Source organism: Coenobita brevimanus, chromosome 19, assembly GCF_032717465.1.
Source record: "Coenobita brevimanus isolate Jiangsu-jjx chromosome 19, ASM3271746v2, whole genome shotgun sequence".
Taxonomy (NCBI): Eukaryota; Metazoa; Arthropoda; class Malacostraca; order Decapoda; family Coenobitidae; genus Coenobita; species Coenobita brevimanus.
The window spans coordinates 25173361-25193360 of NC_136972.1; the positions used below are offsets into that span (position 1 = coordinate 25173361).

The 20000-nt window shown below is 40.7% G+C and overlaps 1 protein-coding gene across 1 annotated transcript in view; it reads left to right on the forward strand.

Moving 5' to 3' along the window:
- The window catches only part of LOC145391721 (protocadherin beta-18-like), a 71233-nt gene that overhangs the window by 30703 nt on the left and 20530 nt on the right, over window positions 1-20000 (forward strand). Inside the window, exons 2-4 of the mRNA XM_080266258.1 lie at window positions 14003-14083; window positions 18361-18491; window positions 19518-19583. Coding sequence (XP_080122384.1) covers window positions 14003-14083; window positions 18361-18491; window positions 19518-19583 — 278 coding nt within the window. The remainder of the gene's footprint in view (window positions 1-14002; window positions 14084-18360; window positions 18492-19517; window positions 19584-20000) is intronic.

A 20000-nucleotide genomic window follows, 5' to 3' on the forward strand; every position in this document is an offset into this window, starting at 1 on the left:
TGTTGGAGGGAATGTACCTTAGTGTGTAACAGTGCATGTACGTTGTGTGAGTTTGTGTGTATTTGTGCCTGTGTGTACGTGTGTGTACGGCCTCACCTATCCTCTTTGTGTGCAGATCTCGTGGCTGGGACGGGTTTTGGGTCTGGCAGGGGTTACTGGGTCTCAGGGGGTCTACCAGGGGTCTAAGACTGTCTTTGGGGACTTCTGGGGTCTGTTTGGGGTCTTTTGGGGTCCCTATCGGGTGTTTTGGGTCTGTTAGGGTCTGTTTGGGGTCTGCTGGGTCTGTCAGGGATCAATTTATGGTCCATTGTGGTCTTTTAGGGTCTTTTGTGGTACTATGGGGTCTTTTGTGGTATTTTGGGGTCTTTTGTGGTATTTTGGGGTCTATTTGGGGTCTTTTGGGGTTTATTTGGAGTCTTTTGGGGTCTATTTGGGGTCTGTTGGGGTTTATTTGGAGTCTCTTGGGGTTTATTTGGGGTCTTTTGGGGTTTATTTGGGGTCTTTTGGGATCCGTTTGGGGTCTTTTGGGGTCTTTCTAGGGTCATGTTGTTTTCTGGGTTTTGTAGGTATTGGGTCTCTTATGGTCTGCTACGGTCTCTCTGTTTTTGTGGGGGAGGATCTTTTGAGGTGAATTTCTAGTCTGAAGGGAGCTATGTGTGGTCTCATGGGGTCTGATCTGGGTCTCATTTGGGTCATTTGGTCTTCCTGGTCTTCCTATAGTTTCTCGGTGTCAATGGGTTTTTTTGGTCTAATTTGTGGTCTTAGAGATGGCTTAAGAGACCTACAGAAGCTATTTTTGGTCTGTTTGAAGTCTCTTTGTGGTCTAAAAATTCGTCTTAGAAAAATGTTCGAATAGAAACCAAGGAGACTGATTTTTTCGTTTTTTTTTCTTTCTTGGTAAAATGAATGTGATGTGGATTCTCAGGCACGTTCACTTTCTCAGGCCTGTGTGTGTGTGTGTGTGTGTGTGTGTGTGTGTGTGTGTGTGTGTGTGTGAGAGAGAGAGAGAGAGTACCTGGGCATTATATTTGCGTAATGGCTTAACCTCGACTATGTAATAAAGTTTTCCCAACCTATGGTGAATACTGAGAGAGAGAGAGAGAGAGAGAGTCAGTCAGTGTGTGTGTGTGTGTGTGTGTGTGTGTGTGTGTGTGTGTGTGTGTGTGTGTGTGTGTGTGTGTGTGTGTGTGTGTGTGTATGTGTGTGAGAGAGAGAGAGAGAGAGAGAGAGTACTTCAATCCTCTCTAAATAATGTCCACGGTATCAGAAGAATCAACACACCTCAAGGGGACTAACACTGAGCTCTCATAGACTGTGCACTGGCGACGCTAATAAAGAGAGAGAATTAAGGAGGATGTGCGGGTGAGTGGGAAGGAAGGGCCTGACTGTTGAAGTGGAGAGAGAGAGAGAGAGAGAAAGAGAGAAAGAGAGAGAGAGAGAGAGAGAGAGAGAGAGAGAGAGAGAGAGAGAGAGAGAGAGATTAAAGGAAGGAGCTAATGAAAGGTAAATCTAAGCCCCCTAGTTCTAAAATTATTTCCTAGGCTGAGTTAGAGAGAGAGAGAGAGAAAGAGAGAGAGAGAGAGAGTTAATGTGTGAGTAGGTATGTGTTACAGGGATACATAGACCTCTCATACCTTACCAGCCTTATAGGGTAATCTCAGCTTATTATTTTGAGGGGAACTTTATATCTAGTCAGTGTGTGTGTGTGTGTGTGTGTGTGTGTGTGTGTGTGTGTGTGTGTGTGTGTGTGTGTGTGTGTGTGTGTGTGTGTGTGTGTGTGTGTGTGGTGTGTGTGTGTGTGTGTGTGTGTGTGTGTGAGAGAGAGAGAGACTTAGATACACAAATCAAACATATATTACAGTTTATTAATAGAGCTATAATATTAGACTCAAGATTTCCATGAGAGAGAGAGAGAGAGAGAGAGAGAGAGAGAGAAAGAGAGAGAGAGAGTAGTTGATAAGGCGTCTCGGGTTGCAAAGACTATGAGTGTACACCACTTGGGCACTAATGGCGGTGTACACGACCCGGATGTATTCTCTCTCTCTCTCTCTCTCTCTCTCTCTCTCTCTCTCTCTCTCTCTCAAAACCATAAGAAAGCTTCAAGTCCTGCTAAAGTGAGATTCAAAAAAAAAAAAAAGAGAGAGAGAGAACCATAGAAGGTTCGAGAGAAAGAGAGAGAGAGAGAGAGATGGGACAGTATGAGCGACAGAGACATGAGAGAGACGGAAAGGGGTAGGAAGATAGCCATGAAGAGAGAGAGAGAGAGAGAGAGAATAAGAAAGTCGAAGGAAAAGAAGGAAAGAAAGTAAAAATGGAAGATGTGATGAAAGTAAAGAAGGAAGGAAGGAAGGAAGGAAGGAAGGATAGGTGAGGGGCGAGGGAAGAGTGAGGAAGAGAGAGAAATGCTAGATCAACAAAGCAATCATTCTTCCCCCTCTGTGACGTGAGAGAGAGAGAGAGAGAGAGAGAGAGAGAGAGAAAAAGAGAGAGAGAAAGAGAGAGAGTGCACATGTTTTGTTGACCTGTCATTTCTCTTCCCCCTTTGTCCTCTCTCTCTCTCTCTCTCTCTCTCTCTCCTCATCTTTCCTCACCTCTCCTTCCTTCCTTCTTTCCTTCCTTCCTTCCTTCCTTCCTTCCTTCCTTCCTTCCTTCCTTTCTCCTTCCCTCCCTCCTTCACCCCACAGATTAACAAAACACCCAACCCTTTCTTTCTTCCTCCCCTAGCACTTTCTTCTTCTATCTACCTCTCTCCAGACATTTTTATGCACCTCAAGAAGGACTTATCAATCTCAAGGGGTTAAGGGTGAAGAAGGACCAGAGAGAGAGAGAGAGAGAGTTACATAGAGTTACATAGATACACAGACCACACAGACCTTACGGTCCCTACGAGGTGGTCCGGCCTTAATCCTAATATAGTGCATAGGAGCAGAAGAAAAGGATAGCACAGCAGAAGGCTCTCTCCCCCACCCTCCAGACCCTCCGGCATTTGCCGTACAGGAAGCACGAGAGGAAGTAATACCTTGCAGGAATGAAAAACCTGAAGGAATTTTTATAGGATCGGCAGAAAGTAGAATAATATGGAAAAGGATACTTACTCTGTGCATGCCTTTTTTTTTTTTTTTTATCAAAAGATGAATAGAATGTTTATCTATTATATATATTCTAAATTACTGTCTGTGTCTAACAGACACATGAATGCAGACGCAAATATGCAATAATTGCTCCATCCTAACTAAACGATACCAACTGCGTCGAGATACATGTCCAGTCTCTTTTTAAATATATTTATGGTACCACTCTCAAATACATTCCCAGGGAGTTCATTCCATTCGCTTACAACAGAGTAAGTGAAGAAGTTTTTGGTTGTATCAAGATTAGCCCTCCTTGCTTGCAACTTCATACCATTTCCTCGAGTTACAGTCTCGGCAATTACTGTGAATAGCTTGCTTGAATCAGTATTACTAAAACCTTTTAGAATCTTAAAACATTCAATCAGTTGTCCCCTGAGTCTCCGTTTTCTAAGATAACTTGGTAGCCCTACGCTGGACCGCTTCCAGTATTTCTGTATCTTTAATTAGGTGAGGCGCCCAAAATTGCACTGCAAACTCTAAGTGTGGCCTGACTATGCTTTTGTATGGGGGATTACAATATCTTTGCTTTTATATGTAAAATGTCTTTTGATGAAGCCTAGGGCCCTGTTGGCTTTATTGGCGGCAGAGATACATTGATTCTAACATTTCAGATCGTCTGAAATTAGTACGCCTAGATCTTTAACTAGTGAGGACTTGCTAATGATTTGGCCCTTCATTTCGTAATCATACCTTTTGTTTTTCTTCCCACATTGCAGTACCTGACATTTGCTTACATTGAAGGGCATTTGCCATTTTTCTGACCAGCTGATAATTTTATTAAGGTCATTTTGAAGGCTAATTCTGTCTTCTTCAGTTAATATAGTGTTGCCGATTTTTGTGTCGTCTGCATATTTAGAAATGAAGTTGTTTAGGCCAACATCGAGAGATAGAGAGAGAGAGAGAGAGAGAGAGAGAGAGAGAGAGAGAGAGAGAGAGAGAGAGGAGTGAAATTGACTAACGTTGGAAGGCATAAAACTACTTCCAGGAGTACGTCAGCCTCTCTCTCTCTCTCTCTCTCTCTCTCTCCTCTCAGGTTTATGAGTTTATGAGCTTATCGTGGGATTAAAGAGAGAAAACGAGGAAAAAGGTGACTGATGCGTGAGAGAGAGAGAGAGAGAGAGAGAGAGAGAGAGAGAGAGAGAGAGAGAGAGAGAGAGACTGCAAGTGATTTATTGAGATTGAAAAGTAGAAAATTATTGAGGAAAAAAAAAAGAAAATTGTCGGAAAGAGAGAAATAATTGCATTTTTTTTTTTAAGATGGAAAGATATTGATTTATTATTAAAAAAAAAAAACTTAAAGAAAGACAGAAATGGAAGATCATCAAAGCAATCATTATCCCTTGTTCTGTGTGTGTGTGTGTGTGTGTGAGAGAGAGAGAGAGAGAGAGAGAGAGAGAGAGAGAGAGAGTCAGATCAATACAAGATTACGTTGGTGAGACAGACTATGTTGGGTGTGAGTCACGCATCCCACCCCATATATATATATTTACTGTACTCTCTCTCTCTCTCTCTCTCTCTCTCTCTCTCTCTCTCTATCAGTATCATAAACCAGCGAAATTAATACATGTAAGAGGTAGGGAAATTTTAGTAGAAAGTCTGAATATAGTCATAAAATAACTTGATCACATTTTCCCCAGATTTCTCACACGTAAAAATAATTAATCATGACCTAAAAGAGAGGAAAGCAGGAAAATATAACTGACAGATAATATAGGAAAGCATACGTGATTGATTATATTTAGTTTAGGTAGGATCTCAGGTGAATAAAATCGTCAGGTGTTAATTGGTAAAAGGTACAGGTCTTCTTAATTGTTTACTGAAACGTTAATTAAGTTTTTACCTCCTTTTTCCATTTTTCACAATTTTTTACGTTTTTCAGTTTTTTTTTACCATTCTTTTCTATTTTTTACAATTTTTATCACTTTTTGCCTCTTTGTTTACCTTTTTCACCTTTCTTAACTACTTTTTACAGCCCTTTTTTACCCTTTTCACCATTTTAACCATTTTTTTTATTTTATTTTTAGCCATTTCTTACCATTTTCTCCCATTTTCCAGTTTTTACTTTTTACAGATTTTCACTTTTCTTACCATTTTTTTTTTTTACCATTTTAATCCATTTTTAACAAATTTTTTTTTTTCAGTTTTTACTATTTTTGCCATTTTTTATTTTAACCATCTTTTTTTTTTTTTTTTTCCACGTTTTGCCATCTTGCTCCATCTTTTACCATTTTTTTCTGTGGATTTCTTTGCTATTAGTGAAAATCCTGTAAAGTTAGCTAGAATGCATTAACAAAACTACAAAGCTACATGTCACTGTAATGCCGTGCTTAGGGGATACGTAACTTAAAGAGAGAGAGAGAGAGACAGAGACAGAGAGAGAGAGAGAGAGAGAGAGAGACAGAGACAGAGAGAGAGAGAGAGAGAGAGAGAGAGAGAGAGAGGAGGTTCTGACAGTCGGATAAAAATGAATTCTATAGTGTAAAAATAACATTCCAGTTCTGAGATATGAAACGAGTCGAGTAAAACGTACAATCGGACAAAAAAGTACTGTACCGGGAGCTTTACTTTTTCCGTCTTTAAATTAGCGAAACAGTGGACGAAACGTGTGAAAATTTCGTTCAGTAAATATGCAAGAGCTGGATGTTATTTGTTTTTAGCGATTTAGGATGTAGGAGGGTGTGTGTGTGTGTGTGTGTGTGTGTGTGTGTGTGTGTGTGTGTGTGTGTGTGTGTGTGTGTGTGTGTGTGTGTGTGTGTGTGTGTGTGTGTGTGAGAGAGAGAGAGAGAGAGAGAGAGAGAGAGAGAGAGCACATTTTTTCTCTCTCCCAATTTAGCAACCCCTCCCAGAATATATGTGACACGTATTTGCATGGGGGGAGGGAGAGGGGGGGTAGTTGAGATAGAGGTTAGTGGTGATAGTCTCTTGCTTTTGTCCTTCCCTCTCCTGCCCTGCCCTGCCTTGGCCTGTCTTGTCATCCTGTCCTGCCGTTCTTTCTTCTTCTCTGCCCTGCCTTTCCTCATCCTTTTTCTTTTCCCCTGTATAATTTTATTTTACTCTTCCGCTCCCTGCCTCATCTTGCCCCGTCCTTTCTTGTCTGATTCTACTCTGTCCTGCCCTGCCCTGCCCTGCCCTGCCTTTCCCTTCCCTTCCCTTCCCTTCCCTTCCCTTCCCTTCCCTTCCTTTCCCTTCCCTTCCCTTCCCTTCTCTTCCCTTCCCTGCCCTGCCCTGCCCTGCCCTTCCCTGCCCTCCCCTACCTCATCACTGGTTACTTTACATTCCTCTGGTCAACCCTTTCCTACCTCGTCTTGGTCGTGCCCTGACCCATTTGTATACTGTCCTGTTTTGTCTTCCTTGTCCCACATTATTGTTCCTTACTCCCCCCTCCCCCTCCCTTTGCCTTATGCTACTCTACTCCTCTCTGCCTTATCTTACCTTACCATACCATACCTTACCTTGCCTTACCTTACCTTACCTCATCTAACCTTACCTTACCTTACCTTATCTTACCACATCATACCATACCTAACCTTACCTTAACCTTATCTTACCTTACCTTACCTTATCTTACCTTACCTTACCTTATCTTACCTTACCTTACCTTACTTAACCTTATCTTACCTTACCTTACCTTATCTTACCTTACCTTACCTTACCTAACCTTACCTTACTTAACCTTATCTTACCTTACCTTACCTTATCTTACCTTACCTTACCTTACCTTACCATACCTTACCTTACTCAGCCATACCTTACCATACCCTACCCTACCCTACCCTACCCTACCCTACCCTACCATACCATACCATACCATACCTTACCTTACCTTACCTTACCTTACCTTACCTTACCTTACCTTACCTTACCTTACCCTACCTTGCCTTACCATACCATACCATACCATACCATACCATACCTTACCTTACCTTACCTTACCTTGCCTTACCCTTCTTGACATTAAAAAAAAAACTGAAAATGAATTATCTGTGTCAAATATGTATATAAATAACTAAATAAATAAATAAATACCGTAATGTAAAATAATAAAGAAATAGATAAACAACTAATCAAGCAAAATTAGCACAGATAAACAATAACCACATTTATAGCCCAATAAAACGCAATAAAGACTTAGTTAATCCATTCCCCGAAGTAACTTAACAAAGCCTCTTCAAAATATGGGACACACTCCAGCCTTCAGTATCCGATACAGATAATATTAATAATGATAATAATAATAATAATTAAAATAATAATAATAATAATAATGATAATAATAATAATAATAATAATAATAATAATAATAATAATAGTAGTAGTAGTAGTAGCAGTAGTAGTAGTAGTAGTAATAGTAGTAGTAGCAGCAGTAGGAGGAGGAGGAGGAGGAGTAGTAGTAATAGTAATAGTAATAGTGGTATTAGTAGTAGTAGTAGTAGCAGTAGTAGTAATACTTCTACTACTACTTCTACTACTACTACTACTAATAATAATAATAATGATAATAATAATAATAATAATAATAATAATAACAACAACACCAACAATAATACTAATAATAATATCCCTCCATTCAATATGCCAGGGACGCATTAAGAACAGGTGGGTAAAAAAGAAAAAAAAGAAAAGTTAAGTGACTCCCAAAATGGCCTCCAGATGGTGAGAGACGAGACGAAAACTTTTGAACTCAATTTAAGTTTATTATATCTGATGTGTTAGTCAAGATTTCGTAATCACACACACACACACACACACACACACACACACACACACACACACACACACACACACACACACACACACACACACACACACACACACACACAAATCATTCAATATGCCAGGGTCACTCTAACCCCTTCAGTCCCTCTTAGACGAGACAAAGCATCTGAATGGAAGCAATGTTTACATGATGCGTCACACTCAGACACTGATCTTTTGAATGCTTAACTGGCAAAAAGGAAGAACCCAAGACTAGAAGGTTGCAAAAAAAAAAAAACTGTCCTTTCCACACAGAATTAACGAGAGAGTGCCATAGTGAATATAGGTATTAGAATTTGGCATGGGTCACACACTCAGATTTTAAGCTTTTTAATGTTTATGTAAAAATGAAAGAATCAAAGACTGGAAGGCTAAAAAAAAATGTCCTTTCCAAACAGAATTTAACGAAAGAGCGCCATAATCGAGATACAAATCAGGAGATATTATATTTTGCAGATACACATGTAACCTTAGAGATAATATTATGGAACCTTTAAAAATGAAGAAAAGCTAAGTTGATGAATGAAATGGTTTCCAGTTTGGTCGCCAGATGGACAGAGACAAGCCTGAAGCGTTAAAAAGGAACGATTTTTTATTTTTAATGTCTTCCAGGAAAGGAAATTTGGAGAAGAAATATGCACGCCCTAGTTCTCCCTCATAAATATTCACACGAGAGAAAGATGGATGATAAAATGGCAAAGCGAAGAATGAGACGGTTCCCAATATGGCCGCCAAGCAACCCAAGTCGAGACGAAAACACCAAAACGAGCAAGAGAATTATATAATATTTGTGCGTTGCCAGAAATGGATGCTTTGGGGGGAGAAACGAGCACATCTTAACATCAGACACAAAGATGTACAGGCGCGGAGAAAGAAAAGAACGACGAAAATAAATAACAGAGAGCCAAGTACTGTAGTTCCTGATATGGCCACCAGGGGCACCAAAACAGGACGCTCTAGACTTCCAAAAAGGCATAGAATTTTATAATACGGGCCCAAAATGGAGGTTTGGGGTTGAAATACGGGAGACAGTATATGCAAGGGTCTGGTAGGGTGAGCTGGGGCCGCTATGGTAAGGATTTGCAGTGTTAATAGTGTGTATTTGGCCAACCGGGGTGTGGCAGTCTTGGCGGGAAACCTTGCATTTAGTCGGGTAACGTCGCCATTTTGGATCCGGCCTCTGTAACCCTGCCCTCCTTAGCGTAATAGGTGAAGAAATATTTAAATTTGATGGTATTAATAAGAAAACTAGAATGATGTTGAAATAAAGTGGAAAAGGTTGATTTTGTACCGTTCGGGCGATTGTCCCATCTTGATATGGTGGGTGGTCGACCTTGGAGACGGGACAGACAACGTGGGAGGGGCGGAGGTGGGGAGAGAGTGAGAGAGACACGGAGGGAGGGAGAGGGCGTTGGCTCCTATCTACGTGCAGGATGATAATGACAATAATATCTATCTATCTATCTATTGCCAGACGCCATAATCCCGTAAAGGGTGGCCATTTGACTTTGAGTTACAGGTATATGTTTTACAGGAAGGGGCACTAACCCTCCACCAACCCACTTGCTGACACCTAGGGAGCACGTATGGTTTGGTTATATGGTTACCACCCAGCGTTGTAAATGGTTTCTTGGCTTACAGGAAACCATTTCGCTTGTCACTCAATGTAAAGCCACCTGTAAAGGAAAGAAAAGCAATAAGAAGTGACAGGAAAGATGGGAGAAATAGGAAGAGAGGAGGGCAGGCACAGAAAAAGAATGATACAGGCTAAGGAAGAAGTAGGCAGCACTACATCAAGTGAATTGATGATGATCGCCACCACTTACCGCTACAATAATAATAATAATAATAATGATAAGATAGAAAGATGTGCATGTTGAGTATGACGTGTTCTTGTGTGACCTAGAGCCTAAGGTGGTATAGAACCGGTTGTGGAGTACCCGAACTGGTGTGCCGCCTGCCTACCTACCTATACCAGTAAAACCACGCCAGAACATTCCCTTACTTCACCCTCAATGCCACCTTGCTATACCACACCACCACACTTACTACATCACTCCTACATCACCTCACCCATAATACCACACTGACACCACAGCTTTATTTAATACCAGCTACACCACACAGCAAAATTTAATATCTCCTGATTTGTATCTCGATTATGGCTCAATTGGTAGAGAGGTGGCGTGCAGTCCTGACGGACCCAGGTTCGAATCCCGGCTGGGCCAGGGAACAGTTTAAGGATTTGAATTTCATTAAATCAGGCTTTACTGATCTACCAGAAGACCCGCCGACATGTCGTACACCAGTCCTATATGAGACAGCCCTAGCATGTATTCAATATGGACGGTGGGTGTTAGCGCCGAAGTGGTGACATGCAGAGGTGTATGGTATGTAGGAGGACTGCTGGGCCTTGATAGCAGGCTGTGAAGCCTATGCCCAGAGTCGGACACACACACACACACACACACACACACAAAAAACATCACACCACACCACACCACACCATATTCTCGCTATAACACATCCTTACCACAACACACCCTTATCATTTTCTTTTTCTGTTTTTCTGCGTTAGTAGGTTACATGCTTAATTTCTCTTACCCCTACATACAGTTTAACAACTTTATAGGGCAGGGCAGAGCAGAGTGGGGTAGGGTAGGGTAGAGTAGAGCAAGGCAGGGCAGAGCAGGGTGGGGAAAGGCAGGGCAAGGAAGGGCAGGGCAGGCCGGGGAAGGGCAGGGCAAGGCAGGGTAGAAAGCAGGTGCCTGAGGTTAACACGATTATTCCACACATCACGAAGTTTAGATGCCAAGGTGTGTGTTTTGACAGGTAAGGGGGAGGGGCACCAGTACTCTCTCTCTCTCTCTCTCTACTCTGTTAGAAAATCTATATAACAGGCGGCGTGTAGGCTCATTTCACCGTTCAGCAGGGGCTCACACGCTAGCAGTCCCTCGCTCCTTCACACTCGTACCCAACAATACAAAAAACACCTCTGTGAAATTACATCCCTGGAAATGACAATGGAAAATTTGCAGCCGGATGGAATATGATTTTTTTTCCGTGGTTTTCGCGTAATTTAGAAACGAAAACAGCAAAAGATGGTAATACCTCTGCATTTTTTTTCTTTTCATTTAGGATATAATTTTGCAAAGTAATTTTTTTTCTATGATATTCCAGAAGCAGAAACAAAAGGAAATTAATCAGGCCTCTCTCTCTCTCTCTCTCTCTCTCTCTCTCTCTCTCTCTCTCATAATCATCTAAAAAATTTTATGCTTTGCCTACACCTTCGCACAGTCCCCGTCGGGGACCTGTATTCTCATCAGTTGAGGAGGCTCCCTAACCCCTCTTCTTTAGCGATTTATTTTAGCTCTGACTGATTGATATCGTTGTGTACGTCATGTACTCGTATGTAAAGTGAGGCGATATCAGAAGAATTTACGTAACACGGAAGAGGACAGTTAGGTGCAATAAGCAAAATAAATCTCTTAAGGAAAAGGTGCTAGGGAGCTTACTAAACCGACGGGAATACGGGTCAAGGAAGAGGAATGTTGAAGAAATGTTCCCGAAAGTCAGGCCTGGACCGACTTGGTGGTTTAAACGACGTAAACATTCTTGCTTGGCGCCATCCTTTCCCAACAAAATTACTGTTTGGGGGTTGCATAGTCACACAACACAGAATATTACCCTTTCCATTTAATAGTCAGGTTTCCCATAATACATAGTGCAAATGGTAGAAAGTAATATATAAAAAAGACAGTGCAAATAACAGAAAAAATAATATATTGAAAAGTCACTACTTAATGCTTTTCTTTCCGTTACAGGTGGCTTTAAATTGAGTGACAAGCCAAATGGTTTCCTGTAAGCCAAGAAACCATTTACAACGCTGGGTGGTAACCATACAACCAAACCATACGTGCTCCCTACGTGTCAAGTAGGTTGGTGGAGGGTTAGTGCCCCTCCCTGTAAAACAAATAACTCGGAGTCAAATGGCCACCCCATACGGGATTATGGCGTCTGGCAATAGATAGATAGATAGACAGTTTATAATGACGACTTACTCTAATTCTGACCAAGAGTTCCCCCGAGTCAGCCTCCAACTCTGTGATGTAAGCGACGTAAACACTCGCTCAGCTCCCCCAGACAACTCCGCCATTTTTGGTCTCATATCTACCCTGCTCATAAGACTGCCGGGTCCATTTAAGTACCTGATTCAGTGTAGTGTCAGATTGAATTAGGATTATTGAGCCAGCGAACTAATAGAGGCTAGTGTATAGAAATATGAAAGTTTAGAAAGGGATATGCTGATGTTTCATTATTATTATTATTATTATTATTATTATTATTATTGCTGTTGTTGTTGTTGTTGTTACTACTACTACTACTACTACTACTACTGCTGCTGCTGCTGCTGCTGCTGCTGCTGCAGCTACTACTACTACTACTACTACTATTATTATTATTAATTTATTTATTTATTATTTAGCCCGTGCATGTTATTTCTTTTATTTTCGGTATCTCCTGACTATTTTATTCATTCTGGGAGATATTTTTCGAACTGGAGGGGTTAGATACAGCTGAATAAAATCGTCTGCAAAACAGTATGAGAGAGAGAGAGAGAGAGTAGGCAGGGGTAGATATATAAACTGATAAATATATACGATCATATGATGGACGTGCTCTAGAAATAATTGAAATAAATTGATAAATAAAGAGAAAATAGACAGAAATAGATACAGCAGATGGAGAAAGAGAAAGATAATAGATTGATTGATAGAGCAGGTAAACACGAGATGAATAAATTAAAAAAAAAAGTATCAGGCTTGAACAGGTAACTCTTAAATGGCGTGCGTGTCCAAAATATCTACACACACACACACACACACACACACACACGTCCAGTACTCGGTATGTGTGCGTATAGTTAAGACAGTATGTATATAGCAGCCCTTCACACACACACACACACACACACACAGGCTTCAGCTTTGATGCCAAGGTTGCTCCCACGGTCTCAAACACACTCACTCTCATAATCTCCACTTTTCAGTTTTTTTTTTATTTTTTTTATTTTTTTAGCAGTTGTGGTTTAGTCAGACCTTATTCTCAGTGGCTCAGGAATTTCGTAACACTTTTCTTTGAGCGATTTCTTTTTCTTTTTCCACCTTGATAACCAAAAAATATGTCTAATTAATTACGAAACGATATCTTTTTGTAGTTTATTCCTGCAGGTCAATGAGAGGGCACTTAACACCTCCTCCTTAGCGATTTTTTTTACCACAGTGGTAAAATAGTGATAGCTGTGTGTACTTTACCCCTGTGTGTGTGTGTGTGTGTGTGTGTGTGTGTGTGTGTGTGTGTGTGTGTGTGTGTGTGTGTGTGTGTGTGTGTGTGTGTGTGTGTGTGTGTAAGGTATCCAGTGGACGGTCCAGGGTCACCAGCACAATGGCTTATGTCGACTTAGTGTCAGGGTGGCGATGGAATTTTATCTTATTTTTTATTTTATTTTTGTGGACGTGTGTGTGTGTGTGTGTGTGTGTGTGTGTGTGTGTGTGTGTGTGTGTGTGTGTGTGTGTGTGTGTGTGTGTGTGTGCATCATGGTATTTTGCGTGTGTGTGTGTGTGTGTGTATGTGTGTGTGTGTGTGTGTGTGTGTGTGTGTGTGTGTGTGTGTGTGTGTGTGTGTGTGTGTGTGTGTGTGTGTGTGTGTGTGTGTGTGTGTGTGTGTGTGTGTGTGTGTGTGTGTGTGTGTGTGTGTGCAGAAATATTTTAAGATCCACATACTCGTATCTCCCAGGATTTGAACCTTGTCATACCAGGTTATATACTAGACTCTTGCACCACACCACACCACACCACACCACATCACACCTTACTGCACTGCTTAACACCACACCACACTGCTCCACACTACTCTACGCTGCATTACACTACTTTACACCACACCACACCACACCACATTACACCACAACACAGATCCCAGCATAACCATTACTAAGAAAAAAAACCCATCGACAGATATAAACAACTTGATCTGTATAAACCCTCTCATAAACATGATATGATTTTCTTTCCTTTCTTTCCAGACTCATTATTTTTCTTTTCTTTTTTTTCCAGATTCCCGGTGTTTCCTCACGAAAGGTGGCTCGAGGGAAAACTTCTTCGTGAGGGAGAGTTTACCTGTGGGCAGTTTAATAGGTGAGTGAGGAATGTACAGTTGGCTGCATATAAACCTGGTACAGCATCAATGTGTAGCGCGAAGGCCTACCATTTGATATGTACACTTGGCTGCATATAAACGTGGTACAGCTCAGTGTCCAGCGAAGGTCTGCCATTTGATAACCTTGACATAATCACAATTTTGGGAGTAATGTACAGTTGGCAACATATAAACCTGGTACAGCTTCAGGGTCCAGCGAAGGTCTGCCATTTGATAACCTTGATATAATCACATTTTTGGGGGGGTAATTTACAGTTGGCTGCTTATAAACCTGGTACAGCATCAGTGTGTAGCAGAGATCTACCATTTGATAACCTTGACAAAATCGCATGTTTGTTGGTGACACTGACATGAATGAATGGAGGGGTTAAAAAATATAAGTTGAAATGACCAAGTAATTGTGATCTATGAACGTCTGAAATTATAACAACTCATACAGACACTGTCCCAGGTGCATGTGTTGCCAACTGTGCACAAGGATTACACAGACTTTAATATTTAGTTTTTTTTTTTTTTTTTTTTTTTTTTCGTATGGTGTACTATTAAAACTGATACGGACATTTTTTGCACCTATATATTGAATGATTTTTGTTGTAGATGGTGGTAAGGTGGTTATTATTCTATCTATCTATCTATTGCCAGACACCATTATCCCGTAAGGGGTGGCCATTTGACTCTGAGTTACTTGTTTTAAGGGAAGGGGCACCAACCCTCCACCAACCCACTTGCTGACACATAGGAAGCACATATGGTTTGGTTATATGGTTACCACCCAGCATTGTAAATGGTTTCTTGGCTTACAGGAAACCATTTGGCTTGTCACTCAATGTAAAGCCACCTGTAAAGGAAAGAAAAGTAATAAAGTGGCAGGAAAGATGGGAGAAATTGGAAGAGAGGAGGGCTGGCACAGAAAAAGAATGATACAGGCTAAGGAAGAAGTAGGAGGCAATAATAACCACCATGTGGTGGTTATTATTGCTGTAGATAATTTACTACTGCTACTAATATACTGCTACTACAACTACTACTACTACAACTATTACTGCTGCTTCGACTACTACTACTACTACTACTACTACTAATACTACTGCTGCTGTTACTACTACTACTACTACTACTACTTTTACTGCTACTAGTGCTACTACTATTACTACTAACTATTGTGGTGGCAGTAGTGGTAGTACAGTAGTGGTAGTAGTAGTAGTAGTAGCTTCTGTTGATCACTAGCGACAAAACAGCTTTTAGTCTAACACCCACAAAGTGCTACAGTAACTAAATTATTAAACGAACAGCATACTTCAGGGAACTCGGTGTTAGAGAGAGAGAGAGAGAGAGAGAGAGAGAAATTCCTTACGAGTGAGCGCTCAAGGGAACCAATACAGAAATCCATTATTCATCGGATGAAGGGATGGTAGCCTGGTACTAGACGCACTCAGAACTTACCCAGCGTAACCATACCAGCTGTTCATACGGTCACGGGTTCGATCCCAACAGAGGCAGGGAGGATTTTAAGGCTGTGGATTTAATTAAAGATCTATCTATCTATCTATCTATTGCCAGACGCCTCAATCCCGTTTGGGGTGGCCACAAACAAATCGCCTCCAAGTCGCCCTGTCCCCCGCCATTTCACTCCCCTGCTCCCAACTCACACCCCCCTCTCTCATATACCTTTGAATACTTTTTATTTTATTTAAGTAGGGAGTTTATTTATTATTTTATTTATTTATTGTGTATTTATTAATTTATTTATTATTTTATTTTATTAGAGATAAATGAGATAAATGGTGAGATTTTTTTATTATATTTTTATTTTATGATGATATACCACAAAGGGAGACTGGTTATCTGCCCATCAGTCTCTCTCTCTCTGTCTCTGTCTCTCTCTCTCTCTCTCTGTCTCTCTCTCTCTGTCTCTCTCTCTCTCTCTCTCCAGTATTCAAAGTCAAGTTTAAGAATGTAACAATGCACATTCTCTCTCTCTCTCTCTCTCTCTCTCTCTCTCTCTCTCTCTCTCTCTCTCTCTCGGGTACCTACATCAATAGCAACATCGGACTGAAGAGGTATTGATGTCATTGATGGGATAATGAGAGGAAGTAACGCATTATATTTATCATTATTATTAAGTGTTTATTGAAACTTTTATACCATTGTGTTATTAATTATATTTTGCGTACCAATCCATTCAACAGTTGGGAGAAAATGAGGGAATGAGGTTGATTTCATTTGTTTTCAAGCACTAACCCCCTGCAACGAGTAATAGTAGTAGTAGTAGTAGTAGTAGCAGGAGGAGGAGGAGGAGGATTGACCGCTATTTGATTATTTTATTTAATTATTGTATACGAGTCTCCCCTGCATGTAACGTGAATTCGGCTTTGCGTTTATGTTTTTTTACTGCGGCGAATATGACAGGTCTATAAATGGTACGTACACCTTCTCTCTCTCTCTCTCTCTCTCTCTCTCTCTCTCTCTCCTTCAGTGAAAGTTGAAATATCTGATCTTGGAGAGCTGTGAGCAATTTTCTTCTGAAATACAAAGTTGCTCCGCTTGAAAATTTTGAGTTGATTTAACGTGTCAGCTGGTGCATGAGCTGATTATTTAGCGGTTTTCAATTTTGGCCATGAGGAGGGACTTTAATAAAACATTTTCACATATTCTCTGAGTTTCAAAGAGAGAAACTTTTAACAATGGCCTGCAATAGTTTCGCCGCAGGTCAATGATGATAGCTTTCGTTCTTTTTAATTCCTCTTTAAGTACAGCCATTAGGAGTAAGTATTCATGCCAGGGTACTTATACGTATTTTTATTAATCTGTACTTTATATTTACAAAAATGACTGCCACAATACTTAACACTTATCTCTTATTACCGGGAAAGCGTAATTTGAAAATATGAAGAAAAAAATGGCAAAAAGTCAGTGATAAGTACCCATTGCGTATAATTATTCATATTGTTATTTTTATTTTTCATATTTTTTTACTTTTTCTACATTAAAAAAAAAAAAAAAATGCTGATGTCTCAATAATTATTTCATAGTACCGGGAAAGAGGAGTTTGAAATTACGGGGAAAAAAATCGGTAAAAATCGTTGCTTGGGGATCGGTTTACTATTGGTCAGACGAGGGAAAGACTTTTATGTCCCTGTCCGCCTCACTTTACGCTAGTACTGAGAGAGAGAGAGAGAGAGAGAGAGAGAGACTGACTTTCCGTTAACAGTTGTCCATAATTTTGTTAGTCATTATTTTTCACTTTTTTTCGTAGAGAGAGAGAGGGAGAGGGAGAGACTGATGACTTTCCGTTAACAGTTGTCCATAATTTTTTAGTGATTATTTTTCGCTTTTTATCGTAGAGAGAGAGAGAGAGAGAGTGATGTTAGGATAGTGTCACCGTAGCAACACAAATAGAGAAAGCTTATGCAAGAATGGATACAACACAAACCTTAGAGAGAGAGAGAGAGAGGGTAGAGCCTTGCATTACGTTTCCACAAAGCCTCGTTCCCTCACCCTCATTTTCCACAAGCTCCCATTTACTTTTCCTGACCCTAACCTTTCTTGACCTTATCTCTCAGAACGACTACACCTTCTTAAAGACGTTCCTAATAGTGGGAGGCTTCCTTTACGATCCTGTACGTTCTTTTACGTTCTCAGAGATATAATCTAGAAAGGGTTATTCCTACATTGAGAGGTGTTAGTTACCATCTATCTATCTATTGCCAGACGCCTTAATCCCATACGGGGTGGCCACAAACAATTCGCCTCCAAGTCGCCCTTTCCCCCGCCATTTCACTGTCCTGCTATTTACGTTCCCAGAAAATTATGTTCAGTTGATCTAATATATTCCTTGACCTTCCGTTCGTTCCCTTAACCCATTGGCTCCCAGGGTCCTTGTATGGGGGATTGTGCTGGAAGGGTGCTAACCGTACTGCCCTCCGCCTATCGCCTCATAGTCGCGAAGCTCATAGGTCCCTACCCCGGGGTTCCCTTCCTTATAAACTTTTGCAAATGCCCAGTTCCGTCATGTACTGACACTGGACGCAAATGGGTTAATCTACGTTCCTTGACTCTAAGCGTATTTTATTTATTTATTTATTATTATTATTATTATTGTTATTATTATTATTATTATTATTATTATTGTATTTTTTATTAATTTATTTATTACGTTCCCACAAGTGTGTATTTCCGTTTCCTTTATGTGCGTTCCCTGACTCTAAGCTTATTTATTAATCTGTCTATCTGTCTGTCTATCTATCTCCTTCAGGTACTCTGCAACTGGAGGGCGACGCGGGACTCGAGGGTGACATCTACCTAAGACTCAAGGAGAAGGACGCCCCTGTCAGCATATCCCCGAACTCTAAGAATATCACACTCACTAAGAAGCTGGACAAGGAGGTGGGTTGAGATAAAGTAGATTAAGGTAGGTTAGGATAAGGTAGGGTAGAGTAGGGTAGGGTAGGTTACGGTAGGGAGGGATGAGTTAGGTTAGGTTAGGTTAGGTTACGGTAGGGTAGGGTAGGGTAAAGTAGGGTAGGGTAGGGTAGGGTAGGGCAGGTTAGGATAGGGAGGGACGGGTTAGGGAAGGTTAGGTTAGGTTAGGTTACGGTAGGGTAGGTCAGGCTAGGTCAGAGTTGGTTGAAGCTAGGTCAGATTGGGGTAGATTAGTTCAACCATAACACCAGACTCCAAAAGTATAACACGAAAAAATTGGACAAGGGGCTGGGTTGATCTTGGTTAGGTTAGGTTGTAGAATTTAAGCATCTTTGTTGATATATAAAACTGTAAAGGGTTAGGGAAGCATCTGACCTGTGGACGCACGTGGGTAGGTTATCTTAGGTCAGGTTAGGTTAATTTAGGTTGTTAAATTGTTATATTATGTTAGGTTAAATCAAGGGACGTGAGGTTAGGCTGGGTTGATGTTGGGTTCATGTGCACTCCTGTCCCTGTACGTCAAATAAAACTCTCATGTGCACTCATATGAACGTCTTATATAACGTTCATATACCTGACACTCCCTTTGCCGTGTGCGTCTGATTTTACGTTCATGTGTACTTCTCTAACCATATACATCTATTTCAGTGTTCATGTACACTTCTGACCATGTACAGTACATTTAATTTTACGTTCCTGTGCACTCCCACCATGTACAATATATCTGATTTTACGTTCATGTAAATCTAATTTGACGTTCACATACATCTGACTTTACGTTCATGTACATCTAATTTTGCGTTCATGTACATCTAATTTTATGTTCATGTACATCTAATTATACATTCATGTGTACTCCTCACTGTACGTCTAATTCACCGCCCATGTATATTTCTGACCATGTATGTGTACTTTTCTGTGTACATCTAATTCACCGTTCATGTACACCTCTGGCCATGTACGTCTAATAAAACGTTCATGTACACCCAGGGCAAGGAAGGCGAATCCCACGTCATCGTCAACGTCGTTTGTGATCGACGAGGGACTACCGATCCTGTGAGTACCTACGTCACTCTCTCACCATCTCACTTTCTCACTATCTCACTTTCTCACTCACTATCTCACTTTCTCACTCACATACTATCTCACTTTCTTACTCTGTCTCACTTTCTCACTCTTACTGGCACCCTTTCTCACTATCTCACTTTCTCACTTTCTCACTCTCACTATCTCACTTTCTCACTATCTCACTTCTCAGTCTCTTACTATCTCACTTTCTCACTCTCTTACTCTCTGCCTTTCTCACTACCTCACTTTCTTACTCTCTTACTATCTCACTTTCTCATACTCGCACTTTCTCCTCTCCTACTTTCGTCAACTTTAATTTTCTAGTTTATATTACTTCATTTTCTCTCACTCTCTCACATTCTCTCACTTTTTCTTGACCGTTTCTTACTTTCTTACTTTTTCTCA